At 33.3% G+C, this 16540-nt stretch overlaps 1 protein-coding gene across 1 annotated transcript in view; it reads left to right on the top strand.

The window, feature by feature from the left end:
- Nucleotides 1-16540, top strand: part of LOC141335203 (transmembrane protein 132C-like) — a 184154-nt gene that overhangs the window by 120970 nt on the left and 46644 nt on the right. Inside the window, exon 3 of the mRNA XM_073840583.1 lies at nucleotides 853-1036. Coding sequence (XP_073696684.1) covers nucleotides 853-1036 — 184 coding nt within the window. The remainder of the gene's footprint in view (nucleotides 1-852; nucleotides 1037-16540) is intronic.

Here is a 16540-nt window from a genome sequence, read left to right on the forward strand (position 1 = left end):
TCTCTTGTTCTCAGTTTCTGACGCTCGCACTAATGCACAAACCCCAAGTTCTTTATTAATTGTATTAAGATGCATTGTCTTCTGGCTGTTTCTATTGTTTCCCACAGTAAACCTTCTTTAATGGGTTTTTGTTGCTCTAATTTCCTCTGCAGATCAGTCTCTCGAGTTCATTCTGTGGATGTGGTTACAGAGAGGAAACCTTTTAAATAGTTAATATCTTTTGAGATATTTTATGTGCATTAAAAGCAAGCCATTCCAGTCAAACTCGCACAGTAATTAAGAATCTATACATGATGGGGAGACTAATTATTCATCACTTGAATTGATTTGTTAAAATATATTCAGTAGTCTGATTGAAATTTAGTTTGTTAAATGTTTTGAATGTTGAGCATGATGATGTTATTTTATTTTTTCGTTAAGGGCATTATATTTATTTATTTTATTTTATTATTTTCGTTTTATTTAAGCAAGCTTTAAATGAATAATTATAACCTGTTAGACACACTCACACACTTTAATGAAATTGAAACATTTAACATTTTTATAGATTATATCCTTTTCCCCCCCTTTATTATTACTGCTTGCCTGTGAAAGAGCATATCTTGAAAGCCTTCTTTATTCTAAAGGCTGTTAAAAATCATCACATAATCACTGAATTTTTTATACAAAATTTTCGTAGGAGGCCAAAGGCAATACTTCCCCCTGCTGTTCTGGAGGATGTGTGAATAGACATCAAAACACAGCATAAAGTCTGGCTCTCGGCAGCAGTTGTACTAAAGCCCTTGATCTTCCTTGATCTCAGTGTCTCTCTCTCCCCCTCATCCAACATCTGTCTTTCTCTTTTCTCAACAGACTTGATGGTTCCTTCTATGAGATCATGTGGGTGGACTTTGAGATTGACAATTTCATCAACCTGCGGTCGTCACAATCCATCCGTTGGCAGATAGAGTATCCCTCCACCGGAGCGTCTGCCGAAGTCATCTCCACCATCTACATCAGCCAGAGAGACCTGCAGGGTATCGTACCTATCGCTGAGGTGAGAGTGCACCAGTCACACAACCTCAACCTCACTGTTTTCTAGTGCTGTCTTTGTGTGTTCTCTAATACTTGCCTAATATATTGTCCACTGTTATTATTTTATCTATATATTATTTTTTTAATTCATAGATACTCATTTTAGAAACTTCAGTATTATACTGAACAAAATATAACAAAATAATGTTTTTATTATTTTAAGTCACTTTTAATGAAACTATTAAAATTACTATGAACATTTTTATTAATTAATTATTAATTTAATTTCTTTTCTTTTTTTGTTAATATTATTTTTAAGTCACATGAAGTCCCTTCTCTAGCCCGAGTTCTCATTTTATGAAACTATTTTCATTAATTTTCATTTTTATTTTATGACTAATTTACATAATTTTCATTACAGTAGGCAAACCTACAATATATTTTATTTATTTATTATTTTTTAATATTTTTTTATTATGTTTAATCAAAGTATTTTCATTATTTTCATAGTATTTTAGGATTAAAGTAATCATTTTCATGACAGTAAGCAAACCTAAAATATTTTATTTTAATTATTATATAATATTATAATTATATTTTATATACTTAATAATATTATTTTATTTTATTATTTTTAAGTCACATTAAGTCGCTTTTCTAGCTAGAGTTCTCATTTAATAAAACTATTTTCATTAATTTTCATAGTATTGTATGATTAATTTACATAATTTCATGACAGTAAGCAAATCTACAATATATTTTATTTTATTTTAATATTTTTTAGATATAATTATAATAGTAAAATTATTATATAATATTATCATATTTTTTTATATTTTTATATAATAATATTGTAATAATATTATTATTATTATTTTATTTTATAATTTTTAAGTCACATTGAGTCCCTTTTCTAGTTCATTGAGTTCTCTAGCTGGAGTTTTCATTTAATGAAACTATTTTCATTAATTTTCATAGTATTTTTCATAAATAATTATTTTAATAATTTTCATGACAGTAAACGAACCTACAATATTTTATTTTATTTTGTTTTGTTTTATCACCTTTTTATTGTTTATTTACATTTACTCCCTTCTCTAGCTGGAGTTCCTATTTAATAAAACTCAAGCACTTTTGACTTATAGTTCAGTCCACTTTTGGACAAGAACTGCCCATTTAAACTGGTACTGTCTAAATGACATGTTAAGCATCCGACCACAGTATTTTGTGATTTTATATGCCATTTAGAGGCGGGAAGGTGTGCGTTTGATGAAACTGTATGAAGATCATCCACCTGAACTGTGTTTTAGGCAGGTAGGGATTAAACTCTATAGGGATTTGATTTTTTAAGTCTTTCAGTCTTCCTGACACGCAGCCTCCTGTGGTTCAGAGTGATATGAACAACAATACTTTGTCATGTCAGAACCATAGGACACAAGGAACGTTTATAGAAAATAGACAGCAGCAGCTATCTCAGTGCTTTATAAAACACAGCATGAGCAGTCAATAGCAAAGATAAAAGAGCAAAAAAGATGTGTGGTCCAACATTGAAGAATTTACAGTATAATGCAATATATATATAGTATTAGTATAAAGTATATATATAGTATTTACATTTTGGTACTTTGTAATGTGAAAATGGGAGCTGAAGAGTATCGGAAAATGTTGTAGGTCTCCTGCATCAACACTTACTAACCACTAGGCCACAATCCATACACCTTTGTGTGTGTGTGTGTGTGTGTGTGTGTGTGTATGTGTGTACCTGGTATTCATCACGTTATGGGGACCAAATGTCCCCACAAGGATAGGAATACCAGTAGATTTTGACCTTGTGGGGACATTTCTCAGGTCCCCATGAGGAAACAGGCTTATAAATCATGCACAATGAGTTTTTTTGAGGAAGTAAAAGTGTGCACAATCTCCTGTGAGGGCTAGGTTTAGGTGTAGGGTAGGTGTAGGGCGATAGAAAGTACGGTTTGTACAGTATAAAAACCATTACGCCTATGGAATGTCCCCATAAAACATGTAAACCCAACATGTGTGTGTGTGTGTGTGTGTGTGTGTGTGTGTGTGTGTATGTGTGTGCGTGCATGTGTGTGTTTTTTTTGTAAATCGCCCTCATATTTTGACCTTCTGATAGGTCAGGTCATGTGTTTCTCTCCTGCTGTTTGCAGCTCCATGATACATGTGCCTCCAGCAGGGGGGAGAGGTGACTCTCACAGCCCCAATCCAGGCTCTCCTGCTGGGGTACATGATTCCAGCACACTCCCATCAGCTCGCTCTCGCCATGGAGCCTCTCACAGTGTTGAATGGCTGTTTCCACTGCGGGTGGAAAGTCATAGATACTGAAGCGGGAGCATAGAACACATCTACAATCTTCTTTACAAATTCTCTAGCTGGAGGTGTCATTTAAAACAACTATTTTCATTCATTTTCATAGTATTTCTTGATTAATTTACACGATTTTCATGACAGTAAGCAAACCTACAATTTTAATTTAATTAAATTTAATATAATTTAATTTAATTTTATTTTATTTTATTTTATTTTATTAAATTTTTTTAATTTAATTTTATTAAATTTTATTTTTTAAGTCACATAGAGACCCTTCTCTAGCCAGAGTTCTCATTTATTAAAACTACTTTAATTAATTTTCATATTATTTTATGAATAATTTACAATTTTTATTATTTATTATTTTATTATTATTATTATTATTTATATACACCTACAATCTTCTTTACAAATTTACAAATTCTCTAGCTGGAGGTGTCATTTAATACAACTATTTTCATAGTATTTTATGATTAATTTACATGATTTTCATGACAGTACGCAAACCTACAATATTTTATATTTAATTCATTTTAATTTAATTTAATTTTAATTAATTTTCATATTATTTTATGAGTAATTTACAGTTTTTATTACAAATCTACAATATTACTATATATAAGTCACATCAAGTTTCAAGTATGCGGGGGCATAGAGCACATCTCTAATCTTCCTTTACACACACTATGTTTGTTTGGGAAGAAATTTATACCTTTATTCAACAAAATCTAGGAAATTGTTCTTTTTTCTTAATATTTAACCATTGACTATAGCCACTTAACATTGAAGTATAATTGAGAGCAATCAATTTTAACATTTATTAGACTTGAAAAAATAACAACTTCTAAGTTAAGAGAACGTATAACAATCTTCACATAAAGTCATTATTCACCTGTGCCCTTCAGCAAGACACTTTTATTTATTTAAAGTAGTACATATAGTTTACCGAAGCTTTTTTATACTGTTATTAATTTTATCTGGATTTATTGTACATTTTATCATAGTTTTATCTAATTTATTGAAACACAACTGCATATAGTGAATAAAGCTTTCATTTAAACTAAAATCATATCAAATCAACAGGGGGTAACGTGGCATAAAAAGCATAAAAACAACATAAACAGAGATAAATTATGTTGAGAGAACATAATAAAGATATGTGCAACTGATGTACATATGTACATATGTATTAATATGTATATATATATTATATATATATATTTATATATCAATATGTTAAAAAAAATCAGTGTAGGAAATTGTTCTTTTTTCCTAATACTTAACCATTGACTATAGCCATTTAACATTACAGTATAGTTGAGAGCTATCAATTTTAACATTTATTAGACTTACAGCTTCTAATTTAGGAGAACTTAAAACAATCTTCACATAAACTCATTATTCACCTGTGGCCTTCAGCAAGTTGTAAATATACAGAAATAGTTAACAAACACTAAATTAAATAAAGATGAATCCCTAAAGCTACAAAATGTATTGATTTCCTCTTTTTCTCTGGTAACGCATTCATTTTTAAAGTGTTAATATATATACATACAGTAAAAATAGACATTTATTAATTGTTAGTGTTTTATATAATCTTTCCTTCCTTCTCTTCATCATTCACTCTGCGACACGTCCACAGTGACACCCAGTCCAAACCTTTTAAAGTTAGAGCTTGTTAGAGTCCCTGAGTACCTGCCAGCAAAGACAGACAGAGACACCTGACATCAGAGACTTCCAGGCAGAAAAGGTCAGAAGATGAAAGATGGCCCATACTGGAGTCCTGGACTTCCTGTGAAAGTGGCCCACCACTGTTCATTAACGAAAGACGCACACACACAACTAAAGCCAAAAAAAAAAGATAAGTAAAAGGAGGAGAAAAGATGAGGTACGTGGTGCGATAAAGGTTAGTAATGTTTTTGTAGAAAATTGAGTTTATACATCAGTGGCGGTAAGTAATAAACTGTAGCGCAAATGTAATTGAATTTCGACATCAAAAGCTCGCTTTCGAACCCATCCTGTGTCTATTTACCCCATAAATAAACTCTTAACAGGACATATTTGTGCTCAGAGTAGCTTTTAGTACTCGGCGAGTTCCAGTAGAGATACGACCTATTAACAGTAATTTGCCTTGCTTCTGTAGACGCTATTTTACCCACAATGAGTATGTACTGAAAGAGCCTATTTCGCCCCTCTCCTCTCTTTGGTGTTGAAAGCCAGTTATAAATTGGATCAGTGTGGCTCTTTCCTTACATCTGAGGTGCTGTGTAATTCTGCTTTGGGCTTGTTAGAGTGTTTTAAGCCCCAGACGGTGATACCTCCAGGCCATTTTCTTAGCTTTTTTCCATCTCCCTTTCTCTCTCTTGTACCTTCTCACCTTTCCTTCTATATGTGTTCAGTATATGACCCCTCTGTCTTATCTTTTTTGCTGTGCGTATGAGTATGCGTGTGTGTTTCCTCGCCGTTCGAGTCGTTCCCAGCGGAATGAGCAGAAGCAGTTGAGTGTCTGTGCAGTAATTAATTCTTAATTGGAACACTTGTTTATCTTTGTTGTTTGAAGATTCCAATGAGTTGCTGAAATACCCAGCGGGCCGTGTAGCTACGAGAGGGGCGGGGCTTTCAGCTGCGCAGCTTAATACCAGTCTGCCTGCGTTTGTTTACATTAGGGAAAGATAGCGAGAGCGGGCGAGTGAGCGAAAGAGAGTGTGATGCTTAATAGCGGCTGTATTTGAAATTATAAATTTGCACGGCGATGAACCGTTGCTGTGGAGAGATGGGCTAAGAGGAGACTTTAAATGAATTGCTTATGCAGTATTGTGGTTGATTTCGATTACTGTTTCATGTTGTGTAAATGATTAATGAGTTCTAGCACTGGAGATGTATAGAAAGATATGAAGACAATCACAGCACAAGCGATGGGGGGTGGATGCGTTTCATGAGGATTTAGGGCAGTAGAGGAGACCTAAGAAATGCGGAGGCAAGATCTTGTCTTGTCTTTTCGTTTAATATTTATACAGTTTTCATATGGCACATGGGACAAAATTTGACCTTATAACTTATGTACTATATGGACCCTGGACCACAAAAACCAGTCATAAGGGTCATTTTTTTAGCTTTCCATTGATGTATGGTTTGTTTGGATAGGACAGTATATTGGCTGAGATACAAGTATTTGAAAATCTGGATACTAAGAAAATCACCTTTAAAGTTGTCCAAGTGAAGTTCTCAGCAGTGCATATTACTAATGAAAAATTAAGTTATGATGATATATTCATTTTTAGTTTTTTAGTTTTTAATTTATTTTGTAAAAACTGTTAGAACATAATATGTGATCCTGGACCACAAAACCAGTCTTAAGTAGCATAGGTATATTTGTAGCAATAGCCAAAAATACAATGCATCGATTTTTCTTTTATGCCAAAAATCATTAGGATATTAAGTAAATATCATGTTGCATGATGATATTTTGTACATTTCTGCTCAAAAAAATACTTATTATTATTATGTTGTAAAGACATTTACACTACCAGTCAAAAGTTTTTGAACAGGAATATTTTTAATGTTTTTTTAAAAGAAGTCTCTTCTGCTCACCAAGCCTGCATTTATTTGATCCAAATTATCCAGCAAAAATATAAAATATTTTTACTGTTTAAAATAACTGTTTTCTATTTGAATATATTTTAAAATGTAATACATTCATGTGATTTCAAAGCTGAATTTTTTTGTATCATTACTCCAGTCACACGATCATTTGTTATTAATATTATGTTAATAACAGCTGAGTAGAATTTAGTTCAGAAGAACAGCATTTATCTGAAATAGAATTTTTTTTAACATTAGAAATGTCTTTATCATCAATTTATTATCATATTTAAAGTATCCTTGCTAAATAAAATTATAAGTTTTTTGTGGGCAGAGCTTATCTGGTTGCAGAAAATTACAGTTGTCAAGTAGCAGTCTATGGAGCCATGAAATAAAAAATAAAAAGGTACATTTGAGTTTAAATGTCAAAACTCTGACCTTATTCTTGAAATTCCGAGATTAAATCTCACAAAAAACAAAAACAAAAAAAAAACTCATCATTCTCTCTTTTTCCCTTGACTCTGGCTTTTTTCCCCTGGAAATTGACAAACTCACTATTGTTGAGTTAAACTGAGTTATAAAGTTTTGATATATTTACGGTAGGAAATATCTTTATTTGACATAAAAGAAAAATCACTCATTTTGACTCATACAGCGTACTTTTGGCTATTACTACAAATATACCTGTGCTACTTAAGACTGGTTTTGTGGTCCAGGGTCACATATTACAATATTTATATCTCAGTGATATTGCAACATATTTTTTATTATCTTTTAGAAAAAATGCTGAGAGCATTAATAGAACATCCAGTATTTAAATGAACTAATGTTGTTTTAAAACCTTATGCCTTTTGATTTTCAAGACTCCTACACATTTTCTTCTGCATGACTGTAACAAATTTTCACAATTTTATTGGTGTTAGCAATTATTACAGTATGTGATATAATTGCATTTAGAAGTATGAATAAATAACACAATTATATCTATTTTTTTGTTTTAAACAAAAATGCCAGTGTTTAATGAAAAGGTCAAGAAGTGCAAAGTTAGCTGTTTTAATTTACTATATTGAGAACAATTATTAATATACTTTCATTATATATATATTTTCCTTTTATGAACAATATTGAAGGACTTGTGTTAATAATTCATTATATTTTTATTCGAGTTCCAGGTGTATTTGTACAGGTATATCAGATCATTCTAGAAATAATGCTTTAGAAAAAAACTGCTTGTCAGACTATCTTCTATGATGATGAAGAGTTGTCATTCCACATTTTATTATTATTAATAATAATTATTATTAATAAGATAATAATAATAATAATTATTATTAATAAGACTTTTTTTGCTATTATGAGCAATAATGAAGAACCTGTGTTAATAATTCATTATGTTTTCTATTTGAGTTCAAAGTGTATTTAAATATCAGATAATTCTAGAAATAATGCTTAAGAAAAACTGTTTCTCAGAATGTTTTCTATGATGGTACAGAGTTGTCATTCTGCATTTTATTAATTATTATTATTACTAGTATTTGTATGTATGTATGTATGTATGTATGTATGTATTATTATTATTATTATTATTTTATTTCTAAAATTTATTTCGCTTTTAATTTTGTTGTTATTACAGGTATTTTGTAAAAACATAATATGTGACCCTGGACTACAAAACCAGTCTTACATAGCACAGTTATAGACCAATTCAGTTTTTTTTTTTTTTTTTTTGTGGGCAGAGTTTATCTGGTTGCAGAAAATAAGAGTTTTCAAGTAGCAGTCTATTGAGCCATGGAATAATTTTTTTTAAAAATTGAGTTTTTGGAGAAACATTTTGAGAACTCTGACTTTATCCTTGAAATTCTAAAATTAAATCTCACAATTCTGATAAAAAAAACAACTTGTCATTCTCTCTTTTCCCCTCAACTCTGGGTTTTTTCCCCTGAGAATTGACAAACTCACTATTGTTGAGTTAAATCAAGTTATAAAGTCTGAACTAGCAGATATAAACATGCATTTGCGAGAAAAAAGTCAGAAAAAAAAGTTGTGTAAAATGTTAATAGTAATAGGTTTAAAATAATATTGTCATGCTGTAACTGTAGGGCTAATACAATGCGTCCCCTACGAACAGCATATGTGAATATTCTTGTTTAAATCAAATTTATTTTAGTAATAATAGCAGTTTTCATTCATAGTCTGTCCGTTTAAACTTCTGCGTTTAACTTTAAATAGCGTCTTTGGCGTCTCATTCCGATTCTGGCATCAAAAGGCACAAAAATCTTTTTTTTCTCTCTTATTCGATGGATTTTACCTGTTTCATTCCACTTGTTTCCAGTGTTTTTCTGCCACCATTGACGTAACTTTGACGTCTACTACGAATTAGTCTATATTTGTAGCAAGAGCCAAAAATACATTGTATAGGTCAAAATTATAGATTTTTATTTTATGTCAAAAATCATTAGGATATAAAGTAAAGATCTTGTTCCATGAAGATACTTAGTAAATTACCTACCGTAAATATATCAAAACTTAGTTTCTGATTTGTAATATGCATTGCTAAGAACTTTGGACAACTGTAAAGCTGATTTTCTCAATATTCAGATTTTTTTTGCACCCTCAGATTCTAGGTTTTCAAATAGTTGTATCTTGGCCAAATATTGTCCTATCCTAACAAGCTTTCAGATGATGTATAAATCTCAATTTTGAAAAATTGACCCTTATGACTGGTTTGAGGTCCAGGGTCACATATATACAATGCAGGAATAATATATTTCAGTATATTACATATTTTTTGTTGTTATCAAGTCCCATCAAATTCTCATGTTTATGCATTTTTAAATATTATTTTATTATTTTTTACAATAATACAGTAGCATGCGTGTTTTATGTGTCTGTTACATGTTGCTACTAATTCAGCTATTCATTGTAATTTTTTTTGGACCATTAATGAACAAATCTTTATGGTGCCATAAAGTTTGAAGAGAGAGAAGTGCATCTTAAATTCTATCGAGAGCTGCCACTTTAATGGACTTGCTCTGAAATCATTTCATGTCATTTTAATTTCAATCAGACTGGGATGAATGGTAAGTTGTTTACTTGCTACTTAGTCTGTCGATTTCCATCAGTTGGACCTGTTCAGGCAGATCTGAGGAAAGGTGGCAAACTTAATAAGAGAGCCATTATCTCATTGACAAGGTAATCAGCCAATCACAAGTGATATGTAGACATCCGCTCACATATTTTGCCATTACCCTAGTCACATTTAGGTCACACTTTAGAGCTTCAATGAATGTCTCAGCCTGAAATAAATGGTCTGGTTGATTATTTCCAACACTCTGCTTTACTTTCCTCCTTGGATGAAACACCTCAGAGAAAGACGGGCCTGTAGCAGCAGCTGCACCTACTGGGATTGGTGCTTTTAATGTAATTAAAGACAGGAAATTTAAACATTGTCCCGCCTGAAGCCGTTCATTTGGGCCATTACCTTTCATTTCTCAAACGTACTCTTCTCAATCTTAACATTTTTTGCGCACACATACACACCATATTCGTGTCTCTATATCTTTGTTCGTCTTCCTCATTAGCTTACTTTGAGCAAGGAGAGGAAGGTTGAGTAGAGAGAAAGAAAGCAAAAAGCAAAAGAGAGAGTTAGGGAGCGAGAGAGAGAAAGAAAGAGAGAGCAGTCTTGTCTATATTTATCACAGGCGGTACATGGAGCTGCCATGCCTAGTTTTAATAATACGGTATGATGAATGGATGTTTCCCACAGGTCAAAGAAAGAGTGGAGGGAACAGTGGCATCGGAAAGAGAAAGTCCTAAAACGAGAGCCTAAATGGTGATGTTTTGCATTTTTTCCGGAGTGTTTAATAGTCCGACTCTCCCTTTGTGTTTCTGAATAAGACAGAGCGTCTTATTCCGAGGGCCAGGAAGACGGCGACTCCAGGGACCGGAGCCCCTAACAGGCCTAACGGAGGCACACAGTCCGCCGAGGGCTTTGATCACTGTTCTATTCATTGTTGCCTTGCCAACTTAGATTTATCACTCCCTCCTCAGGGGCCATTTCATGCTGTAAATACGATCAACAACGTAAAAACAAAATAAAATATAGCCCATCAGGAACTAAATGCAATCGATAGCTAAGGTGCAAGCAAAACAAAGTAATCAAATGAAGAAATAGGTAGTGTTTTCTTTTTGGAAGAGGAAGATTCTTCAGCATGTCAAAAACCTTCAGAGAAAATCCATAGGAAGGCAATGATAGGGAAAGCCATTCTGATCGTTCTTGAATGGTAGGTAGTTTATTAAAGAGCAATAATTAGCGGCTACAACTGTCAGATCCATCAAAGTGATTTGAGTTTTTATAAATGCTATTTTTCACTTACTTTGCACTTTTCTTTTCTTGATGGCTGTTTCTCACCCACTTCTGGCAATGCAAGGCACTTTTCTTTGAAAAAGATGACTTGGGGGTCATTCACTAAGAATGCGATTTTCCATTCCACTGCGCTACTTTTCCATTATTTTTCTATGTAAACATGCTAGACAGATATGTTTGAGCATTAACTTGCGTCTTTTGCGTCGTCTTTCATGCATGAAACGACGTTTTCAAAACACAGCACTCAAGTTAGTGCGTTCAACTTTTAAAAAACATGTCTTGAGACCTTGTGTTTTTTCTCACATTCCACTGGCTGCATTTTGCATGTTTCAAAACAAAAATATGTTCTGTTTGAATGACCCTTTGAGTTTTTAAAGACCTGTAGGTGCTTTGTTCTGAAACAGGAACTGTTTCTTTGATTCGGTTCGTTTACAGAGGGAAATGTTTTAAAGACTACTTGAAACGCGTTTATGCAATTTTCATGTTTGTAAAACTGTCTCACTCATTGGTGAGATTGCTATTTCCCAGTCTAACTGATACATTTTATGTACATTTTGATCAGGCATTTTTGAGCCATTTTCTTTTTTTCCTTTTTTTTTTTTTGGCTAATGCATTGTTTAAAAAAAATAAAATGAAATAAAATAATAATAATAACAAATAATTATTTTAATTATTATTAGTATTATTAAAATAAATTACATTTTTAATAAAAAATGTATAAGTTTTATTATGTACATTTAAATCAGGGGTCAGAAAGAGACATTTTCCTCTTTTTTGGGCTAATGCTTTTTTCCCCAAAAAATAAAATAAAATAAAATAATTATGTATTATTATTATTATTATTATTATTATTAGATTATATATACATTTAGAAAGATTCTTCTTCTTCTTACTGCTTTTGTTTTTATGTTTATTTAACATTTCTAATTATTATCTCTCTAAAACATGAGCCTTAAATGCTATTACAAAAAGTAATTGAAAAAAAGAGCCAATAAAATAAAATAAAATAATTAATTATTATAATTATTAGATTATATATAGATTTAAAAAAATATTATTTTATTATTAAAAAATAAACTACATCTTAAATTTACAGAAATTTTGTGTAATATTTTTCATTGAGTTGATTTTTTTTAGTTTATGTATGTTTATGTAGGTTTAGATCAGGGGCCAGGAATCTTTTTTTGGGCTAATGCTTTTTTCCACAAATAAAATAAAATAATTCATTATTATAATTATTAGATTACATATAAATAAAAAATAAAAAAATATTATTATTTAAAAACAATTAATTACATCTTAAATTTACAGAAATTTTGTATAAGATTTTTCATTGAGTTGATTTTTTTTTGGGCTAATGCTTTTTTTCCAAAAAATGAAATAAAATAAAATAAAATAAAGCAATTTTTACTATGATTAGTAGATTATATGAAAATTTAAAAAAGATTCTTCTTATTATTATTATTATTGCTTTTGTTTTTATGTTTATTTAACATTTCTAATTATTCTCTCACTAAAACGAGTTATGTGCCTTCAATGTTATGACAAGTCATTGAAAAAATGACCAATAAATAAATAAAATAATAATAATAATTAATTATTATAATTAGTAGATTATATATAGATTAAAAAGCGATTTTTATTAATATTATTTTAAAAAATTAATTACATTTTAAATTTACAGAAATTTTGAATAAGGTTTGTTTTTCATTGAGTTGCATGTCAACAAACAACAGCAAAATTATGCCATTGTTGTGTGATTTTACTTTTTTGATTCAACATAGGAACCGACTAGAGAGATAGGACAGCCCAAAATCAAAATTTAAAAAGAGCAGTACAGATATCTGATCAATTTAAAACTAGTTGCTTTTCATGCATTGCTTTTGTTTTATGTTTATTTAACATTTCAAATTATTCTCTCTCTAAAATATGAGTTATGTGCCTTCAGTGCTATAACAAACGTCAATAAATCTAGGAAAAATGTGCACTTGACATTATTTGTCAAGTACATTGTTCAGATACACAGATGAGATACTTATTTCTTGACTAAAGACTCATCTGAAGGTCCAGCGAGCGTGTCAGGAAGAGATGAATAAATGTAGGGCACAGATACGCACACATTCGCAAATTTTATAAGCTTTTAGAGGCTAATTCTTCAAAAGGCAAAGAAATGGAGCCAAGAGTCCATCTTTACACCGTAAAGAAAAGAGCACACGCTTATTCTGTGTGTCAGAGAAAGAAGTTGCAGCGGAAAGCAAACACACACACACACACACACACACACAGAGTCTAATGTACTGACTCACCTGGATATTACAGCGTGGTTAGGGGAATCATTACACACCGCAGGGTCACGCACACACACACACACACAGCACAAAAACGGTTTGGAGAAAGGTTTCCTGTGTTTCTGGCCCTATTAGAGGGCCTGTAATTCAGAGTGTCGTGAAGCTAATTGTCAATTACATCTGATCTATCAGTCTCAGCGCCAGAGCTGCCAAGACCTGCCAAGACGCTCTCGTCGTATCGAGCTCTACTTCTACTTCTCCCTCATTCTCCTCTTCCTTTCCTCTCCCACCTCTGAGCTCTTCACCTCTAGAGCTTTCCGAGCGCTCTCCTTCAAAGCAGGGCCATTGCACAGCAATTTGGATCGGTGAAATGGAATTGTGTGCGTGTCCGTGAGAGAGAAACTCAGACAGAGAGAATGATTTGCTAGAAATCGCTGCCTGTCCGTATTTGTATTCCACACATAAATCCAAAAAGCGAGGGCAGAGTTCTTTAGTGTTTTGCTTGATAAGGCTTGTCGACAGAACAAAAGTAGGTTGTATTAGCGATTCGTCTAAAAGGAAAAAAAACACCTCTAGACTATCACTTTGCATCCCGCTAATGCTAAAGGTATGTGTACGCTCTGTTTTTTGTACCCTGTGAACTCCTGTTTTCCTGTTTACCTCACTCCTTTACGTCTGACTTTCTAAGGCCTGCTGAAAGAAACGAGAGGTACATTAAAGTATTTAAAGCTGAATTTGCGTGCTCGGCGGGGACCCAAGTGTCCGCTTTCCCTGTCGTGTTTAATGGGTTTGCATTAAATCGCCGCTAAGTGCCTTCACCAATTTACCTCTCACTGCTTATCAATGGGAAACTAGAAAGAGAAGTGAATAACACAAAAAACACAGACGATGTCTTTTAGTACGGTTTTAGAGGGTAATTATATTTAAAATGTTTGTATATACGGATTTCTATTTGATCAGCTATAATATGCATTTAGGAGGAGAGTGAGATGGTGGCAGAAGTGTCTTTTGATTGCAGTGTTTGTGTGTGTGTGTTTGTGTGTTAAGGGTCCACGCTTGTTAGATGAAACGTGAATGTTAGGCAGTGTGAAATATTGATGCTCAGTGTCTCCCTGCTGTGCCCCCGGTTAAAGTTTCAAATGATTTTTGTTTTGGCAGCACCAGCCATTCCACTCCCCTGAATTATAGCTCAGTGTTACCAAATCACATTACTGTTTAAAATAAATTTTTTGGAAAGTAATATTTTAATTTAATTTAATTTAATGTAATTTAACTTTATTTTATTTTATTGTACTTTATTTTATTTTATTTTATTCAGCAGTCATTCAGAAATAATTTCAGAAATAATTCTAATATGCTGATTTCTTGCTTAAGAAACATTTTTTGCTATCAGTAATGCAATCACTTGTGCTGCTTAATATCTTTATGGATACTGTGATTTAAAAAAAAAACCTTTTTGTTGTAGAAATATTTTCTAACATTGTACACTACCAGTCAAAAGTTTTTGAACAGTAAAATGTTTTATGTTTTTTAAAGAAGTCTCTTCTGTTTACCAAGCATGCATTTATTTGATCCAAAGTACAGCAGAAACAGTAAAATTGTAAAATATTTTTACTATTTTACTGTTTTTACTATTTGAATATATTTTAAAATGTAATTTATTTCTGTGATCAAAGCTACCTTTTCAGCATCATTACTTCAGTCTTCAGTGTCACACGATCCTTCAGAAATCATTCTAATATGCTGATTTGCTGTTAAATAAACATTTTTACTATTATTATTATTATTATTATTATTATTATTATTATTATTATTATTATTAATATTTAAAACGGTCGTTTTTTCAGGATTATTTGATGAATAGAAAGATCCAAAGATCAGCATTTATCTGAATAAAAACCTTTGTAACATTATGCACTATACTTTTGTTGAGAAAGAAATTCGATTGATTAAAAGTGATGATAAAGACATTTTGTCACGTTTGATAGGCTGAGAGATGGGGTCTGGGTCCAAATGCAGGTGAGGATATACTTTAATTAAATTAACACAAATAAACAAACGAACAAACCAACAAAAGGCCAACACGGCACAAACACGACTAGAGCAAGGCAGGAACATAAACATCGAGGACAGGATACATGAAATAAGAAAACAATGCAGACTCACAAGAGTGGTGGGAGAGTGGAGATTATAAAGTCTGTGGTGATAGTGAACAGCTGTGGAGGAAACGAGTGTCATAATCAAAGACAACAAGACAGGTGTAGACAATCAGGGAAGTGCAGTGCAAGATGAGGGGAAACAGCGACCTCAGGTGGCTGAGGGAAAACCCGCAGCCCAGAGTCATGACAGTACCCCTCCCCTACGGAACGGCTTCCAGACGTTCCCTGAGGCCGAAACAAGTCTGGAGGGAGGTGGAACGGGGGACTGGTGAAACAGGGGGAGGGATGGCGGGCCAGGCCCGTGCAGTGGAGGAACGTGAGTTGGCTTAGCCGCCAGAGGAACGCGAGCCGGCCTCGCCGCCAGAGGAACGCCAGCGGCCAGAGGAACGTGAGCTGGCATAGCCGCCAGAGGAACGTCAGCGGGCACCGCTGCCAGAGGAACACGAGCCGGCATAGCCGCCAGAGGAATGTGAGCTGGCATAGCCGCCAGAGGAACGCCAGCAGTCACCGCCGCGTCCGGCACAGAGAAAGCGGTCACCGCCGGGTCAGGAACAGAGAAAGCGGTCACCGCCGCGTCCGGAACGGAGATAGCGGTCGCCGCCGCATCAGGAACGGAGATAGCGGTCACCGCCGCGTCAGGAACGGAGATAGCGGACTCTGTCGCATCAGGAACGGAGAGTGCCGTCGCCTCCGCGTCAGGAACAGAGAGCGCAGTCACGGCCGCGTCCGGAACGGAGATAGCGGTCGCCGCCGCATCAGGAACGGAGATAGCGGACTCTGCCGCATCAGGAACGGAG

The sequence above is a fragment of the Garra rufa genome, chromosome 5 (assembly GCF_049309525.1).
Source record: "Garra rufa chromosome 5, GarRuf1.0, whole genome shotgun sequence".
Taxonomy (NCBI): domain Eukaryota; kingdom Metazoa; phylum Chordata; class Actinopteri; order Cypriniformes; family Cyprinidae; genus Garra; species Garra rufa.